The sequence below is a fragment of the Abramis brama genome (genome assembly GCF_963993115.1).
Source record: "Abramis brama genome assembly, chromosome: 25".
Classification (NCBI taxonomy): Eukaryota; Metazoa; Chordata; class Actinopteri; order Cypriniformes; family Leuciscidae; genus Abramis; species Abramis brama.
Genome location: NC_139987.1, coordinates 752,339 through 773,190, shown reverse-complemented (window position 1 = coordinate 773,190; position 20,852 = coordinate 752,339). Strand labels below are relative to the sequence as shown.

Sequence of the window (20,852 nt, the reverse complement as noted above, 5' to 3'; positions counted from 1 at the left end):
GCTTATCTCAACCATTCTGACAATCTGAAAACAGCCAGACTATCTTTCTGCTCAGCGCCCCACACATAACCTTCTCCATACACAGACTCGCACTCTCTCTGACCACTGAGTTAAACACACCTTCACACACACACACACACACACACACACACACACTCACACACACACACTCACACTCACACTCACACTCACACACACACACCTTCACACACTCACACACACACACACACACACACACACACACACACTCACACACACACCCTCACACACACACACACACACACCTTCACACACTCACACACTCACACACACACACACACACACACGCACGCACACACACACTCACACACACACCCTCACACACACACACACACCCTCACACACACACACACACTCACACACACACCCTCACACACTGGCGGGCTCCTCCCTGTGGCTGTTAAGCGATTATTCTGCAGCCGGTAGGGTGTGGTGAAATCAGGGTAAACCGGAGGTAACAGTGACATCTGGTGAAGCCAAAGCTCTTATTAAGTCATAAAAATTCACTTGCGTTTCTATTTCTGCTGTTTAAACACATGCTGCGCGCTGACTGATGCTGTAATTACAGCTGCACGGCCACTGCTGCCGCTGGACGAGACGCCAGCAGAAACTGGCTCTACACGCGTGTGTGTAACTGCTGTTCTGACACTGACGGGAATCAGCGCTCTCTCCTGTGAGATGTTCATCCACTGTGACTGACAGTCGTTCTGCCCTTCATGCAGAATCACAACACCTGATCAGTAAAATCAACCCCTGCATTTTCATATCACAGAAAACAGAGAAATATAAAATGTTCCCAAGCAAATTTTGGAGTAAACAAGGTTTCACGAAGACTTAAAAGAAAGATAACCATAACCAAACCAGACCATGTGTTAACGACAACCGACAAACAGAACTGAAAACACAGGAACTAAATACTCATTATTGACTAATTAATGACAAACAGCCGATCAGGATGATTAATCATATCACTAAAGACTGGCGGGAACTAGAACAAAGGATGCTGAACAGAAACAAACGAAAGTCCATGAAAGAAAAACTAAGACAACAATGACAGAATATGTGTTACACAAGGAAACAATCTGTAATGAAGTAAGAAGAAGCAATTTACAACCAATAGGACTAATAAACACAATAGAACAAAAACACAAATAAAACAAAGTTTTTCAGGGAGATCAATTCAAATAATAAATACTTCAGAAATTGTATGAAGTCATCAAATATAGAATAAAAGCAGCAGTCTTCATGGTATGAACACGCTACAAATGCTATTGAGTTTTTTGTTGTTTATCATTATTGACAGACAGCAGCGGGTTTATCAGGCTGCTGTCACTTTAACGAGATACTGCACGGATCCAACACACAGTTTCACATACACTTTTCTCTCAATCGACTGTGTTTACTTGAATACTCACCAAGACTGGCGTTTTGACCATTTGACCATTCAAGCACAATATCGCTCTAACTTGTCAATAACTTCAAGCGGTCCTGCACTGCATGGATACACTTACATACCATGATATAAACCATTTAGCATAATCTCTATTGATTGACACCTGTCACCGGGATATAAAGTCCTGACAGGCTCTCACACCCCACAGTTTGAGAAAACCCTGATCTATGCCAACTGTTCCTGAAGCCTCTCCAGCAAATAAAGAAAACCCCCGTAGTGTGCAGTGCTGAGCAGCTCCCGGGACGGCTCGATCGCCCCTGTCTATATCCGAGGTCTTCAGCCCTGGGACTCACTGTCCTAACGCTCATCCAGGAGCTGTTCCTCAGCGACAGCATCCTCTGAAGACATGCTTCAGCTCTGTTCCTCACACTACGCTATCACGTGACTTCAGAAGGACTGAATCTAGTGCAAGAGTCACTCAGACCTCAGTCAGGAGTGAGACCGAGGCTGTAAGGGATCATGTGTTCAGTGGATTGTACTGGTGTTTGACAAAATGGCAATTGTTCAGTTGAAAGTTGTGAGTTCTGAAAATTGCTTGTGATGCAATAGTGTCATTGTATAGGCTGTGAGTTTATCCTTGTTTTCATCCATGTGAAATTCAATCATTTAAGGTCTGTTGGCTCTTTTCAGGAGCTTGTGAATTCACAGCATGGTGTTGCTCTCCTCTCCAGCGGTAAAGCTTGATATTGCGGTGCATGTACTGACCTCTCTCCTGTGTATCCCGCGCTACACACACACTGTCCCGTGGACGGAACACAGCTTCCTCCGTTATGACACTGACACTCCTGCGAGCAGTTCTTCCCGAAGCGTCCCGCCGGACACGGCTGTCCACACACTGCTCCCTGAAAACGACATCAACACATCACTGCCAACACAGTGTGCCGAGACAAACAGTGTGCAACAATTACAGTAGACAGGAAGCTTTAAAACAAATTTCAAATGACACTAAAACAGAGAACATAAATTAATCGAACGAATAATATAATAATTCTGTCAAAGTCCAAATATAATGAGCCCTATCATACACCCGGTGCAATGCCGTTTTTTGCTAGTTTCAGCCTGACGCAGTTTTCATTTTCACGTCCTGCGCCACGTTGTTTAAATAGTAAATGCATTTGCGCCCATTTGTGCGTCCATGGGCTGCTGGCCTGAGAACCAGGTGTGTGTTCAGGTGCATTGTTGGAGCGTTGCTATTTTGAGGAACTGAAATAGACTGAGCCATTGACCAACTGAAACCTGGTCTAAAGTCAATGGGGCTAGTAATGTGGTCTGCTTGTGCGCTTTAACCTCGTGCACGAGCAGATCCGTTTCCTCACTAGAGAAGCGTTCAGTTTTTACGCTTGCAAATTCCACCATCTAAATAGCGAATCCGCCATGGCGCGAGCACAACTGGCTTTTAAAGGGAATGGGAAATGAGACTCTGATTGGTTAATTGCACATTACACCCAAAACTCACCCATTACTCATTAAGAGAATAGGGACAACCCTTTTAGACCATGCACCGGATGCGCCGATCCTTAAAATAGGGAAATATTTACAAATATTTATCTTTCCTTCTAGATGTCAGTTAATATGGAGTGTTGCAGGCGTACCATCCAGCCGGCCGGGCAGGAACACTCTCCGGTCACATGATGACACACGCCACCGTTCTGACAGGGGCAGCGCTCCTCGCACTGCCGCCCATGCTTCCCTGGAGGGCACAAGTCCTCGCAGCTGCACACACACACACACATACCAAACACATTTACATTCATGCATTCAAGAGACGCTTTTGTCCAAGTTCTTGCATTCTTGCACTTTCAAAAAAAAGCCAAATGTTTTGGGAATGAATTAAACATCTTTTTACCAGGTTTGAACTAATAGGCAAACACAAGATCAAAGAAACAATAGATATAGTTCCATCATCATTGGACAGAATTGTTATTGAGGTTGAGGATGTTAGGAAAACGTTTCAGTCTATTAGACAAAAAAAGGCTGTTGGTCCTGACGGATGTAGTGCAGGTCTTTTAAAGAATTTCGCACATGAATTAGCACCCGTGTGGCAACCAGTATTTCAAGCTTCCGTTGAAACGCATACTGTTCCTGTGATATGGAAGACCGCATACATTAAACCATTACCGAAAATGTCATGTCCAAGAGAATATAAAGATTTTAGACCAATAGCCCTTACCTCCGTGATTGTGAAATGTCTAGAGAGATTGTTACTTCAGCATTTAGTTATGACAGTTAAAAATAAACTAGATCCTTGGCAGTTAAGGCTGTAGTACTAAAGATGCAGTTGCTGCTTTAGTACATATCATCTCTAAACATTTATATAAATCCAAAACAATTGTAAGAACTTTGTTTTTGGATTTCTCTTCTGCATTCAACACAATACAGGTTGACAGATTGGTGTCAAAACTTGCACAGTTGAATGTAAATCCCTATCTGATCCAGTGGTATACCTCGTTTCTCACTGATAGAGTTCAGAGAGTCAAAGTGAATAAAACAGTGTCGTCTGCAATCATTACAAATGTCGGAGTAGCGCAAGGTTGCGTTAGTTCTGCCAGAATTTTCACCTTATATACAGATGACTGTCAAACTGACATGTTAAATCAGTATATTTTGAAGTATTCTGATGACACTGTTTTAATATCTGTGTCGGACAGTCCTGGGTTTCATCAACAAGGTGTGACTAAATTGATTGAGTGGTGTGAGAATAATGCTCTGGTCATTAATACGAGTAAGACTGAGGAGATTGTATTTGGGTCTGCATCTGATATAATGCCTGTTTTTATTCATAAGGAGAAAATCAGATTGGTTAAGACATATAAATATTTAGGAGTGATTATAGACGATATGTTATCTTGGAAAGATCACATTGATACTCTGTGTAAAAAAACAAAGCAGAGAATTTACTTTCTTCGTCGTCTTAGGTCATTTGGAGTAAGAAAACAGATTCTTCTGTTGTTCTTAAGGTCTGTGATAATGAGTATACTGCAATATTGCAACTCTATTTGAGAGTATAAGAGTTGTTTAATCAATTAAAAATTTGCTCAAAGATTGTAGGTCAGCCTCTTGAGAAGCTTTATGATTCAGCCTATCATAACAATTTGCTAAGGCTGGCTAATAATATAGCTTCTAACCCTATGCATATCTTGCATAATGAGTTTGAACTACTACCATCAAAGCGGAGGTATAGAGTCCCCAGATTTAACAAAGTGAGGTTGAAACACTCTTTTGTGCACCAGGCTAACTTAGCGTTGAACAAAAATACTTAAAGGAACCGTATGTAAGATTGTGGCCAAAACTGGTACTGCAATCACTTTCAAATTACTGTAGAGCAGTGTATCCCCAAAGATCTGATGTTTTCTGGCGCACCTGGTCTTCTCTGTGGAACTTTCTGGAAGATGTTTAGTGACTGATATATCCTTTTGATTACTGGTCTATAAAATGTCCCTGTTATTTATTTACTTTGATATGCCCTATTGTATTTTTATTTTTATTATAATTATTTTGTTTTTGCATTTTATATGCTTATGTATGAACATATATATCCAAAGATTGTAAGATGATATAGCTTATATGGCTTTACGTGCTGTTATGAGATACCGGTACCACTGTGTTGTGTTATTGTAAAAAATAAAATAATAATAATAAAATACTGTTTTGCACTGCAAAAAAAAGAAAAAAAAAGAAATCAAGAGTATTGTGAAGGTGTTGTAGATGCATAAGTGTTGTACTGAATGCATAATGTGTGAGGTTTCAGTGTATGTTGATGTAGAATGTATGTTGGATGTTGTAAACATAGACACTGTTATGCAAGAAAAATTTCAGACTTGTCTGACAATAAAGTATAAAAGTAAGTAAAGTAAGTAAGTATTCCCTGGGATTCAAACCCATGAGCTTGGTGTTGCTAGCGCCGCTTGACGGCTGTCGCAGGTGAACTCACAATGCTCCGGTGTACCCTGGGCTGCACACACACTCCCCTGTGATGTGGTGGCATGTGGCGTTGTTCTGGCACAGGCACTTCTGCTGGCAGCCGTTGCCGTAGGTGTGGCGCTCACAGAGGTCCTCGCAGCGCCAGCCGCGGTGTCCCGGCGCACAGAGGCAGGCTCCGCTGATGGGGTTACACAGCGCCTCGTTCTGGCACTGACAGCGGCTCCGGCAGTGCGGACCCCAGTGCTCGCCATCACACGCTGCACACACACACACACACACACAGCTGCACTTCTGACACAGAAAACATCTAGACGTGGAAAATACAGCATCGGCCAGCAGAGATTTGATCAGTCGCTGAAGGAAAGATCAGCAGCATAGTTGTCTGAGCGAAGTTCAACATCAGTCTTGGATTGTTTGTGAATGAAATGCTGCATCAGAGCTGCTTTAATGTGTGTGTGTGAGACACAGCACTGTCTTTACACTGTAACAGCAGCTATACATATGCATAAAGAAAGAGGACAAGCACTGTGACAAGACATCAGTGTTCAGTAAATGTGTTCATTTTAATAATCAGTTCATCTGTCAAGTAATGCAAATCATTAGCGAGACTGTAGATGTTTCAAGGAGTCAATCATGCAGAATCTGGAGTCATCCTAAAGCTAATGCAGTGTATGACACCAATATACAGCACTAAATCATATATTTCACATATATCACGTCCTCTGGATATTTAAACAAGAATGTCATCAATGAATTTAAAAAATTTAAAAGATGTAGAAATACAGTGTTATTGAATTAACTAAAGTTTAAAAAAAATTAAGTAATAACTTACTGACTATAAATGTATTTGTACAATTTACCCTGAGGTACATAAGCTGTCAAGCATTTCAGCCATCTTTCCCCACACATTTTTATTATCCAAGCTAACAGGAAATATTTTCAGCACGTTCTGCAAGGTTCTCTCAAAGTTATGGACAAATGAATTTCCAGTAACATTAATAGAACGTTTGTTCAGAACTATCTGGGGCCTCATGTACAAAGACTTACGTTGAATTCATACTAAAACATTGCGTACGGACAAAGCTGTAAATGTGCGTACGCACAAAAAAAAACAGATGTATGAATCTCTGCGTACGAAGGATCCCACGCATATTCTCTTTGTACATCCCAGTTAACGTAAAATTGAGCGCACATGCACGAGCACAACGCCCCACCCAGTCTCCTCCCTTAATTAAACTAATTTAAATATGGTAATGAGTCCACTTTGGCAAAAGAAAGCAGTAAGAAAATGGCGGCAAGAAACGAAACTTTACAGAAAGTGAATTGGAGGTGCTACTATCGGAGGTAGAAACGAAAAAAAAAAAAAATTGGAACTTTGTCCTCTGGAATTAATAACAAAAGGAAAAAATATGAGTGGGAGAGTTTGGCTGATGCTGTCAATGCGGTGGGATCTGAAAGTCGCACTGTAGAGTAGACTGAGTACAGTTGAGATTTGATTTTTCACACAAAAATAGACACTGAAAAGAAGTGAATTTCCACATGACACGCCACATTACATTTCATTAGCTTGTAGACTAAGATATTATCAATCAATAATACCCTAGTTTATATTTTCCACAATTAGCTCATAAAAATAAGGTGCTTTTTGTCTCAACTTTGTCTCAACTGTACCAATATGTGGTACAGTTGAGACACCCATTTCTAATGATGTGAAGGTAACTAACCATTCATTGTAAATATAAAAAATAAAGACAAATAAAGAAAATAACAATTGGGCAACATTTTTGTTTATTCAACCATTTATATTCATTCATTTTATTTAAATTAGCACTGGTTAAAATGTATAAAGCAGGAACAAGATATGAAACAATATTTATTAATAATACACAGTTTAAATATCACAAATATCAAATTTTATTTTCATTTGCGTCCTATGCTGGCTTATTAAGACGTTTAACCTGTTATCATAACACTGAACAACTAAACAGTGTGTTTCCTAATAGAACTCTATCGGGGGAACAGTATGTGTCTCAACTATCCCCCGCTGGCCACCTCGCACATTTCTCATGCATGACACAATACCATGGAATATGCCAGTTTTTAGGGTACAGAATAACGTTTGTGGTGATACCAGTTACGTTTAACAGTCACATAAGGATAATAAGCTATTCATTGTGGAGAGTGCATGGTGAAGTGAACGTCATATCTTAGAAAAAAAAACTTTTTCCGATTTCTTCGGATCGGAGATGCGTCCGTTGTTCAAATTTCCCACGATCAAAGAGGACACTAATACGCACGTGCACAGCAAAAATCACAACTTGTGCTTGCTGCGAACGCAAGTTATTTAAGGTGTCTCAACTGTACACATGTCTCAACTGTACACAGTCTACCCTAAATGACCTTAAAAAGAAATGGTCTATAAAGGTGGACATTAAACCAAAGCTGTCATTGCCATAGACTAAGGGTTGTATCAATTTGCATATGCTTTTATATGTTCTTACTTAATTGCATAATTGATAGAATATTTCCATAAGGCTCGTGTGACAATATATGTCATTTATTTTATAAATTGCAAATTAATAGCAATGCTTCCCACAGGTGGTGGTGCGATAGACTTGTAGAACCATTCGTTGTGTAATGTTTGCAACTTCACTTCATTGCCTGTAAGAGTCGCCAACGGACAAAAACAATGAGAAATGTACGTACGCCAGACATGAAATTGGCGTGGAGGAACGCACATTCTCGCGTTAATTTCACTGTTAGTACATACGACCGTGAGCGTGAAAGCTGGCGTACGCAAAGTTTTTGTGCGTACGCAAGATTGATACATGAGGCCCCTGGTCTTTAATAATGTTCGCTAAATTTTGGCATAAAAACTTTATTTATACATTGTTCATGGAATGTTTTTGTAAATGTTTTTGTTGGACATTTGTCTAATGTTTTTTAAATGTTATGTCACAGACATTTTACTAGGCTGCTTGGAACGCTGGGCATAACATCTATAACATTACTTAAAATGAAAATGTCTTTTGGTCTCATGAAAGGGTGGTGGTGGCAGTGACAGTGCACTGTGCTGATATAGATAATATCGATAGATTAGGCGTTCCCCAAAACGACAGTGACGTAACCTGAGCTGTTTTAATATGCTGTCAGAAATGTCTAATGCATCTGAACAGAAGCAGGGATGAAACAAATTACTTCCAGGGATATAAAATGAACAAATCCCAAACAACCCACACCCTGAATGTGTCCAATCATAAACCAGCTAAAATCAAATCTAAATGACATCACTCTGTATGATGATTAGACTGACGGTTTCAGTTCCATCATTAAACACCGAGACACTACAGCCACATCTGCAGTCCGGAGACCCTCTCGCTCCGGCCACAGCGTTAGGAAAATATGAGGCAGGAAGTTCATAATCAAACAGCTGTGTATTAATGCTCAGAGAAACAAACACATTCCACTGCAAATGAACCAACTCATATACACAAGAACAACATGTGATGATGTAATGAGCTTCCACTGCTCACACAAACTGAACTCACTTGACGGACACTAAAGAGACCGATGACCATTCATGTGTTCGCTGAGTTAGTTTAAGCATGACACAGCTGTCCACTCCTGGATATAAGAATGAATAATCTGACTCATGCATGTTTGGCTTTTGTAAATGTGTCAAAAAGACTGAACAATGTTATTTTAGAATAAGAGATGCTAGTCGTTTGAGAATGATAACAACAACACTGGAGTCTCTTTTTCTAAGATCTTCTTTTTCTTGATGAAAAGTTGCATTAGGCTCATTTGAGCTTGTTTGTACACACATTGTGTCAGGTGTATGATGGGATATATTATCAGAGATCCACCAAGTACAGGACTTCTTACATCACTGCTCTGAAAGCAGAAAGCTATGAACTCACTATTACAAAGACTTTTAAGATTGTATTTATCCACAGACTAAATCCCTGCTACTTCCAGGCTTTCCATGAACCCTGTGTTAATATTCTGAGGGTAATTCGAGACATTTGTACTTTTAGCATTTACTGTGATCAGCTTAGGTTTCCCAGATTACCCTAATTCCCCCGCTTGAGTTCAAATCTGACTTTCAAATGAAAATATTAGTGTTTTATCTTCTGTATGTCAGGCCTGTGATGTCTTCCACACGACCTCAAACCTTCCTGAAACCTACATTCGGTTTCTTCAGGCAAATCTTACTAGAGTGCTTTAGTGAACCGTGACCCAGTTCAACATCACGGTTGTCCACATCGACTCTATAGACCCTTTTACAGTTGGTTAACATGGTGACGTATTTGTGTGGGCAGGGCTTAGCTGGAGGCAGAAAGATCCCGCTGGCTGCTTCACTAACGTTAGTTTGCCAGTTTTCCCATATGAAACAAACCTGCATGGTTCATATACATGTAAGGCCCATACATGTCTTATACAAAATCAGACCGATTGTGGCCACTTTCATACTAAATAGCACACATAAAACTTGTAGGGGATTTTTGCGTTATATATGACTACTGTTAAAAGACTTATATGAGTTTTACATGACAAAAGTATGCAAATGTGTATGGTATTAGTAGAAATATATAAAACTCATATAAAATTCATATATAAATCATTTAAAGTTCTTATATTGAATCATATACTAGTCAAATTAAAGTCATATAAAATTTATACACATACATTTTGTGTCATTTGTTTATGTGTTTCATACAGATTTCATGTTTTGATGACCAACATCTGATTCACTTATATGCAGTTGGCAAAATTTTTAAATTGTACAGTGCAGAAGCCGGTTTGAGGATTACTGTCAGAGTATCACTGACCTTTATGAAGACTGTTATTTTCCTAAAGGATTTGAAAGAGCAGTTGAAAAGCAATGACACTGTAACACTGTGTATTTACATTAATTGTGAACTGTCTGGGCCTGTTGTTTGTGAACAAAACAAATCATAACATATTATTGCAAATGAACAAAGTTGAGTCAAACATGTTTCTAGAACAGTGATTAAAATGTTGAAAATTGGCTGGAATATGTTTTTGTATATGTGACATGAACTCTGGTGGTGATGCACTCTAAAAACTTTTAATATGATTTACTAATTTTTTTGGTGAAACATTTTTACACTTAGAATACTGATTAGCCTAGATTAAGCAGTGAAATCCATTACATGCACTGTATTAACTGAGTAAATATAAGTAAATAATAATTGTGGGGGGGGGGGGGGGGGGGGGCATTTAGAAACAAATATTTATGAGTACTATTAACTGTGTTTATATGCCAGTAATATTAACTTTTTTATTTCCTCTAAACCTTAGACTAAAATTAGACAAAATTAATTGTTGGAGTTTTAATCAATTATTTCGGTATGTTCAACTCAAACTATCAAGTAAATGATATTCGGAGATTTTATTAAGTTAATAAAGTTAATTATTACTGTGATATTTACTAAGCCACTGAATTATTTTTTAGAGTGATACGCATAAGAATCACTTCGACATTTAGGAAAGTTTTATGTTTGTAGGTTAAGAATAGAACTGTTGTATACCATAGTTGTTCTGTGATAAAGTTTAGAGAAATTGTCACAAATGAAAATGAAATCTGGTGATGCAGGATTTAAAATGAAAACTACTGATATGTGAAATATGCAAATGTATCTTTTAGAATATACTCTAATAAATAATTTTGTAATTAAAATGTGTGCTTGTGTAGTTTAAATGTGTTTCATCTAAGGCTGATTATACAGTATGATTGACTACAGGCATATACTTAGGACAAGATAAGAGCAAGCATGAGTGAAGTACAGCCTTATACTGATTGGTAAAGTGCACTGTGTTTTATACACGTCCATGCTGGACATTCATATTAAATTAGCATTATTTTCCTATGTTTTTACATCATGAAAATCTATATGGCTTTAGTTGTATGTAGGACATATATGACATATATGATTAAAAATACATTAATATTATGCAATTTATATATGTGGTTTTTGCAGCATATATGTCCCTTACAATATTCTGTTGGAACATATAAGAATCACAGATGTTTTTAGCAAACCTTTTCCATATGGGTTGTTAGCTTGTTTTTTAACAATGACTGGAGAAAATCCAATTTTATCTTAATGTGCAAGGTCACTCACTGTCCAGGGATTGTTATTTGCAAAAGTTCATTTTAACGGACGGAACCAGATTGGCCGACCCGTACACTCAGTTAATGGATGGACGATCTGACAGGATTAACGTTAACGCTACCTCCGGTTGAGAAGTCTGCTCTACACCTGCCCGATAGAGAAACTGAGCGTAAAGAGAAACTGAGGGCATATACATCTTTAGATGCCTATAACTATGTGCTGAATGGTCACATACAAGACTTGTGTGGTAACTTACAATCCGCAGTTCTGCCTAGCCAGCGCCAAGGCCAGACAGAAGACGACAATGTAAAGAGTGACATTACGGTGCAATTTTAATTATGTGAATATTTTCTTTACATAAAAATTCCAGATGCAGCATATTCATTTTTTAACTATGTATTTTGATTACCCTTTCTTACCAAGTTCTTCAAAAAGTCTAGTCCCAATCAATCAAAACAACAATCATAGATGATTCACAAATAATCACAATCATTTAGAAAACATTATGCGATAAAATGTAAAATTGGAGCCTGTACTCCGTCGATTCTAGAACCCAACAACACAACAAGATGTATTAATAAAAATAATAGTAATTTAAGCTCCTTATTATGTAGTCGAATCTGTGCTGTTTTGTATTGTCCGCCTCCAGTTTTCACTCTGTTTTGCCTCCAGCTAGCGCTGTGACGTAACTGTGACGTCGGCGCAAAAGGGGTCTATTCAACATCCTCTCATCCATTACAAACTCACGCTGCACACCAGTCAAATGTCCAAGAGACATTCCTTTCATTTGCTCAATTGGAAAACTTCAATGCATGAACTGAACGTCACAATATCACAAACCCTTTTGTGTCAAAGCTTCACTCACAAAGTGTTTCAACCATGCGTCCAGGAGACCAGCACTGCTTTAGCTAACTGGCGTTGAGTAAATGAGAACATTGCCATCTAGATCTGGAAGCATGAAACTGTGTGTCTCTTGCACAGACTCACTTCACAACACCAATCACTGAGACGCTCAAACCACTGCAGAGATATACTGTAATGCAGCAGTGAAACACAGCACATCTCCTCTAGTGAAACACAGCACATCTCCTCCAGTGAAACACGGCACATCTCCTCCAGTGAAACACGGCACATCTCCTCCAGTGAAACACAGCACATCTCCACCAGTGAAACACATCTTCTCCAGTGAAACACAGCACATCTCCTCCAGTGAAACACAGCACATCTCCTCCAGTGAAACACAGCACATCTCCTCCAGTGAAACACAGCACATCTCCTCTAGTGAAACACAGCACATCTCCTCCAGTGAAACACAGCACATCTCCTCCAGTGAAACACGGCACATCTCCTCCAGTGAAACACGGCACATCTCCTCCAGTGAAACACGGCACATCTCCTCCAGTGAAACACAGCACATCTCCTCCAGTGAAACACAGCACATCTCCACCAGTGAAACATAGCACATCATCTCCTCCAGTGAAACACAGCACATCATCTCCACCAGTGAAACACAGCACATCATCTCCTCCAGTGAAACACAGCACATCATCTCCACCAGTGAAACACAGCACATCTCCTCCAGTGAAACACAGCACATCTCCTCCAGTGAAACACAGCACATCTCCACCAGTGAAACACAGCACATCTCCTCCAGTGAAACACAGCACATCTCCACCAGTGAAACACAGCACATCTCCACCAGTGAAACACAGCACATCATCTCCACCAGTGAAACACAGCACATCTGTGAAACACAGCACATCTCCACCAGTGAAACACAGCACATCTCCTCCAGTGAAACACAGCACATCATCTCCTCCAGTGAAACACAGCACATATCCACCAGTGAAACACAGCACATCTGTGAAACACAGCACATCTCCACCAGTGAAACACAGCACATCTCCACCAGTGAAACACAGCACATCTGTGAAACACAGCACATCTCCACCAGTGAAACACAGCACATCTCCACCAGTGAAACACAGCACATCTGTGAGAAACAGCACATCTCCACCAGTGAAACACAGCACATCTCCTCCAGTGAAACACAGCACATCTCCTCCAGTGAAACACAGCACATCTCCTCCAGTGAAACACAGCACATCTCCACCAGTGAAACACAGCACATCTCCTCCAGTGAAACACAGCACATCTCCTCCAGTGAAACACAGCATATCTCCACCAGTGAAACACAGCACATCTCCTCCAGTGAAACACAGCACATCTCCACCAGTGAAACACAGCACATCATCTCCTCCAGTGAAACACAGCACATATCCACCAGTGAAACACAGCACATCTGTGAAACACAGCACACCTCCACCAGTGAAACACAGCACATCTCCTCCAGTGAAACACAGCACATCTCCACCAGTGAAACACAGCACATCTCCTCCAGTGAAACACAGCACATCATCTCCACCAGTGAAACACAGCACATCTCCTCCAGTGAAACACAGCACAACACCACCAGTGAAACACAGCACATCTCCACCAGTGAAACACAGCACATATCCTCCAGTGAAACACAGCACATCATATCCACCAGTGAAACACAGCACATCTCCTCCAGTGAAACACAGCACATCTCCTCCAGTGAAACACAGCACATCATCTCCTCCAGTGAAACACAGCACATCTCCACCAGTGAAACACAGCACATCTCCTCCAGTGAAACACAGCACATCTCCTCCAGTGAAACACAGCACATCTCCTCCAGTGAAACACAGCACATCTCCACCAGTGAAACACAGCACATCTCCACCAGTGAAACACAGCACATCTCCTCCAGTGAAACACAGCACATCTCCACCAGTGAAACACAGCACATCTCCACCAGTGAAACACAGCACATCTCCACCAGTGAAACACAGCACATCTCCTCCAGTGAAACACAGCACATCTCCACCAGTGAAACACAGCACATCTCCACCAGTGAAACACAGCACATCTGTGAAACACAGCACATCTCCACCAGTGAAACACAGCACATCTCCTCCAGTGAAACACAGCACATCTCCTCCAGTGAAACACAGCACATCTCCTCCAGTGAAACACAGCACATCTCCACCAGTGAAACACAGCACATCATCTCCTCCAGTGAAACACAGCACATCTCCACCAGTGAAACACAGCACATCTCCTCCAGTGAAACACAGCACATCTCCTCCAGTGAAACACAGCATATCTCCACCAGTGAAACACAGCACATCTCCTCCAGTGAAACACAGCACATCTCCACCAGTGAAACACAGCACATCATCTCCTCCAGTGAAACACAGCACATATCCACCAGTGAAACACAGCACATCTGTGAAACACAGCACACCTCCACCAGTGAAACACAGCACATCTCCTCCAGTGAAACACAGCACATCTCCACCAGTGAAACACAGCACATCTCCACCAGTGAAACACAGCACATCTGTGAAACACAGCACATCTCCACCAGTGAAACACAGCACATCTCCTCCAGTGAAACACAGCACATCTCCTCCAGTGAAACACAGCACATCTCCTCCAGTGAAACACAGCACATCTCCACCAGTGAAACACAGCACATCATCTCCTCCAGTGAAACACAGCACATCTCCACCAGTGAAACACAGCACATCTCCTCCAGTGAAACACAGCACATCTCCTCCAGTGAAACACAGCATATCTCCACCAGTGAAACACAGCACATCTCCTCCAGTGAAACACAGCACATCTCCACCAGTGAAACACAGCACATCTCCTCCAGTGAAACACAGCACATCTCCACCAGTGAAACACAGCACATCTCCTCCAGTGAAACACAGCACATCATCTCCACCAGTGAAACACAGCACATATCCTCCAGTGAAACACAGCACATCATCTCCACCAGTGAAACACAGCACATCTCCTCCAGTGAAACACAGCACATCTCCTCCAGTGAAACACAGCACATCATCTCCTCCAGTGAAACACAGCACATCTCCACCAGTGAAACACAGCACATCTCCTCCAGTGAAACACAGCACATCTCCTCCAGTGAAACACAGCACATCTCCACCAGTGAAACACAGCACATCTCCACCAGTGAAACACAGCACACCTCCACCAGTGAAACACAGCACATCTCCACCAGTGAAACACAGCACATCTCCACCAGTGAAACACAGCACATCTCCTCCAGTGAAACACATCTCCTCCAGTGAAACACAGCACAACCAGTGAAACACAGCACATCTCCTCCAGTGAAACACATCTCCACCAGTGAAACACATCTCCACCAGTGAAACACAGCACATCTGTGAAACACAGCACATCATCTCCTCCAGTGAAACAGCACATCTCCACCAGTGAAATACAGCACATCTCCACCAGTGAAACACAGCACAACACCAGTGAAACACAGCACATCTCCACCAGTGAAACACAGCACATCTCCACCAGTGAAACACAGCACATCTCCTCCAGTGAAACACAGCACATCTCCACCAGTGAAACACAGCACATCTCCACCAGTGAAACACAGCACATCATCTCCTCCAGTGAAACACAGCACATCATCTCCACCAGTGAAACACAGCACATCATCTCCTCCAGTGAAACACAGCACATCTCCACCAGTGAAACACAGCACATCTCCTCCAGTGAAACACAGCACATCTCCACCAGTGAAACACAGCACATCTCCTCCAGTGAAACACAGCACATCATCTCCTCCAGTGAAACACAGCACATCTCCACCAGTGAAACACAGCACATCTCCTCCAGTGAAACACAGCACATATCCACCAGTGAAACACATCTCCTCCAGTGAAACACAGCACATCTCCACCAGTGAAACACATCTCCTCCAGTAAAACACAGCACATCTCCTCCAGTGAAACACATCTCCTCCAGTGAAACACAGCACATCTCCACCAGTGAAACACAGCACATCTCCACCAGTGAAACACATCTTCTCCAGTGAAACACAGCACATCTCCTCCAGTGAAACACAGCACATCTCCTCCAGTGAAACACAGCACATCTCCACCAGTGAAACACAGCACATCTCCACCAGTGAAACACAGCACATCTCCTCCAGTGAAACACATCTCCTCCAGTGAAACACAGCACATCTCCACCAGTGAAACACAGCACATCTCCTCCAGTGAAACACAGCACATCTCCTCTAGTGAAACACAGCACATCTCCACCAGTGAAACACAGCACATCTCCACCAGTGAAACACAGCACATCATCTCCTCCAGTGAAACACAGCACATCATCTCCTCCAGTGAAACACAGCACATCATCTCCTCCAGTGAAACACAGCACATCATCTCCTCCAGTGAAACACAGCACATCATCTCCTCCAGTGAAACACAGCACATCATCTCCTCAAGTGAAACACAGCACATCTCCACCAGTGAAACACAGCACATCTCCTCCAGTGAAACACAGCACATCTCCTCCAGTGAAACACAGCACATCTCCACCAGTGAAACACAGCACATCTCCACCAGTGAAACACAGCACATCTCCTCCAGTGAAACACATCTCCTCCAGTGAAACACAGCACATCATCTCCTCCAGTGAAACACAGCACATCATCTCCTCCAGTGAAACACAGCACATCATCTCCTCCAGTGAAACACAGCACATCATCTCCTCCAGTGAAACACAGCACATCATCTCCTCCAGTGAAACACAGCACATCTCCACCAGTGAAACACAGCACATCATCTCCTCCAGTGAAACACAGCACATCATCTCCTCCAGTGAAACACAGCACATCATCTCCTCCAGTGAAACACAGCACATCTCCTCCAGTGAAACACAGCACATCATCTCCTCCAGTGAAACACAGCACATCTCCACCAGTGAAACACAGCACATCTCCACCAGTGAAACACAGCACATCATCTCCTCCAGTGAAACACAGCACAACACCAGTGAAACACAGCACATCTCCACCAGTGAAACACAGCACATCTCCACCAGTGAAACACAGCACATCTCCTCCAGTGAAACACAGCACATCTCCACCAGTGAAACACAGCACATCTCCACCAGTGAAACACAGCACATCATCTCCTCCAGTGAAACACAGCACATCATCTCCACCAGTGAAACACAGCACATCATCTCCTCCAGTGAAACACAGCACATATCCACCAGTGAAACACAGCACATCTCCTCCAGTGAAACACAGCACATCATCTCCTCCAGTGAAACACAGCACATCATCTCCTCCAGTGAAACACAGCACATCTCCACCAGTGAAACACAGCACATCATCTCCTCCAGTGAAACACAGCACATCATCTCCACCAGTGAAACACAGCACATCATCTCCTCCAGTGAAACACAGCACATCTCCACCAGTGAAACACAGCACATCTCCTCCAGTGAAACACAGCACATCATCTCCTCCAGTGAAACACAGCACATCATCTCCTCCAGTGAAACACAGCACATCTCCACCAGTGAAACACAGCACATCTCCACCAGTGAAACACAGCACATCTCCTCCAGTGAAACACAGCACATCTCCACCAGTGAAACACAGCACATCTCCTCCAGTGAAACACAGCACATCTCCACCAGTGAAACACAGCACATCTCCTCCAGTGAAACACAGCACATCTCCTCCAGTGAAACACAGAACAAATCATCTCCAACAGTGAAACACAGCACATCTCATCCAGTGAAACACAGCACATCTCCACCAATGAAACACAGCACATCTCCTCCAGTGAAACACAGAACAAATCATCTCCACCAGTGAAACACAGCACATCTCCTCCAGTGAAACACAGCACATCTCCACCAGTGAAACACAGCACATCTCCACCAATGAAACACAGCACATCTCCTCCAGTGAAACACAGAACAAATCATCTCCAACAGTGAAACACAGCACATCTCCTCCAGTGAAACACAGCACATCTCCACCAGTGAAACACAGCACATCATCTCCTCCAGTGAAACACAGCACAACACCAGTGAAACACAGCACATCATCTCCTCCAGTGAAACACAGCACATCTCCACCAGTGAAACACAGCACATCTCCTCCAGTGAAACACAGCACATCATCTCCTCCAGTGAAACACAGCACATCATCTCCTCCAGTGAAACACAGCACATCTCCACCAGTGAAACACAGCACATCTCCACCAGTGAAACACAGCACATCTCCTCCAGTGAAACACAGCACATCTCCACCAGTGAAACACAGCACATCTCCTCCAGTGAAACACAGCACATCTCCACCAGTGAAACACAGCACATCTCCTCCAGTGAAACACAGAACAAATCATCTCCAACAGTGAAACACAGCACATCTCCTCCAGTGAAACACAGCACATCTCATCCAGTGAAACACAGCACATCTCCACCAATGAAACACAGCACATCTCCTCCAGTGAAACACAGAACAAATCATCTCCACCAGTGAAACACAGCACATCTCCTCCAGTGAAACACAGCACATCTCCACCAGTGAAACACAGCACATCTCCACCAATGAAACACAGCACATCTCCTCCAGTGAAACACAGAACAAATCATCTCCAACAGTGAAACACAGCACATCTCCTCCAGTGAAACACAGCACATCTCCACCAGTGAAACACAGCACATCTCCTCCAGTGAAACACAGCACATCATCTCCTCCAGTGAAACACAGCACATCTCCACCAGTGAAACACAGCACATCATCTCCTCCAGTGAAACACAGCACATCATCTCCTCCAGTAAAACACAGCACATCATCTCCTCCAGTGAAACACAGCACATCATCTCCTCCAGTGAAACACAGCACATCATCTCCTCCAGTGAAACACAGCACATCTCCACCAGTGAAACACAGCACATCATCTCCTCCAGTGAAACACAGCACATCATCTCCTCCAGTAAAACACAGCACATCATCTCCACCAGTGAAACACAGCACATCTCCTCCAGGGAAACACAGCACATCATCTCCTCCAGTGAAACACAGCACATCTCCACCAGTGAAACACAGCACATCTCCTCCAGTGAAACACAGCACATCTGTGAAACACAGCACATCTCCACCAGTGAAACACAGCACATCTCCTCCAGTGAAACACAGCACATCTCCTCCAGTGAAACACAGCACATCTCCTCCAGTGAAACACAGCACATCTCCTCCAGTGAAACACATCTCCTCCAGTGAAACACAGCACATCTCCTCCAGTGAAACACATCTCCACCAGTGAAACACAGCACATCATCTCCTCCAGTGAAACACAGCACATCTCCACCAGTGAAACACAGCACATCTCCTCCAGTGAAACACATCTCCACCAGTGAAACACAGCACATCATCTCCTCCAGTGAAACACAGCACATCTCCACCAGTGAAACACAGCACATCTGTGAAACACAGCACATCTCCACCAGTGAAACACAGCACATCTGTGAAACACAGCACATCTCCACCAGTGAAACACAGCACATCTCCACCAGTGAAACACAGCACATCTCCACCAGTGAAACACAGCACATCATCTCCTCCAGTGAAACACAGCACATCATCTCCTCCAGTGAAACACAGCACATCATCTCCTCCAGTGAAACACAGCACATCTCCACCAATGAAACACAGCACATCTCCTCCAGTGAAACACAGCACATCTCTACCAGTGAAACACAGCACATCTCCACCAGTGAAACACAGCACATCTCCTCCAGTGAAACACAGCACATCATCTCCTCCAGTGAAACACAGCACATCTGTGAAACACAGCACATCTCCTCCAGTGAAACACATCTCCACCAGTGAAACACAGCACATCTCCTCCAGTGAAACACAGCACATCATCTCCTCCAGTGAAACACAGCACATCTGTGAAACACAGCACATCTCCTCCAGTGAAACACATCTCCACCAGTGAAACACAGCACATCTCCACCAGTGAAACACAGCACATCTCCACCAGTGAAACACAGCACATCTCCACCAGTGAAACACAGCACATCTCCACCAGTGAAACACAGCACATCTCCTCCAGTGAAACACAGCACATCTCCTCCAGTGAAACACAGCACATCATCTCCTCCAGTGAAACACAGCACATCTCCACCAGTGAAACACAGCACATCTCCTCCAGTGAAACACATCTCCACCAGTGAAACACAGCACATCATCTCCTCCAGTGAAACACAGCACATCTCCACCAGTGAAACACAGCACATCTCCACCAGTGAAACACAGCACATCATCTCCTCCAGTGAAACACAGCACATCATCTCCTCCAGTGAAACACAGCACATCTCCACCAATGAAACACAGCACATCTCTACCAGTG

The 20,852-nt window shown here is 42.8% G+C and overlaps 1 protein-coding gene across 1 annotated transcript in view; it reads right to left on the bottom strand.

Annotated features, from left to right (window-relative positions):
• Positions 1–20,852, bottom strand: part of megf10 (multiple EGF-like-domains 10) — an 88,800-nt gene that overhangs the window by 37,159 nt on the left and 30,789 nt on the right. The window contains exons 6-8 of the mRNA XM_084103593.1: positions 5,424–5,670; positions 3,085–3,205; positions 2,198–2,334 (exon numbers count right to left, since the gene is read on the bottom strand). Of these exons, the coding sequence (XP_083959719.1) occupies positions 2,198–2,334; positions 3,085–3,205; positions 5,424–5,670 (505 nt within the window). The remainder of the gene's footprint in view (positions 1–2,197; positions 2,335–3,084; positions 3,206–5,423; positions 5,671–20,852) is intronic.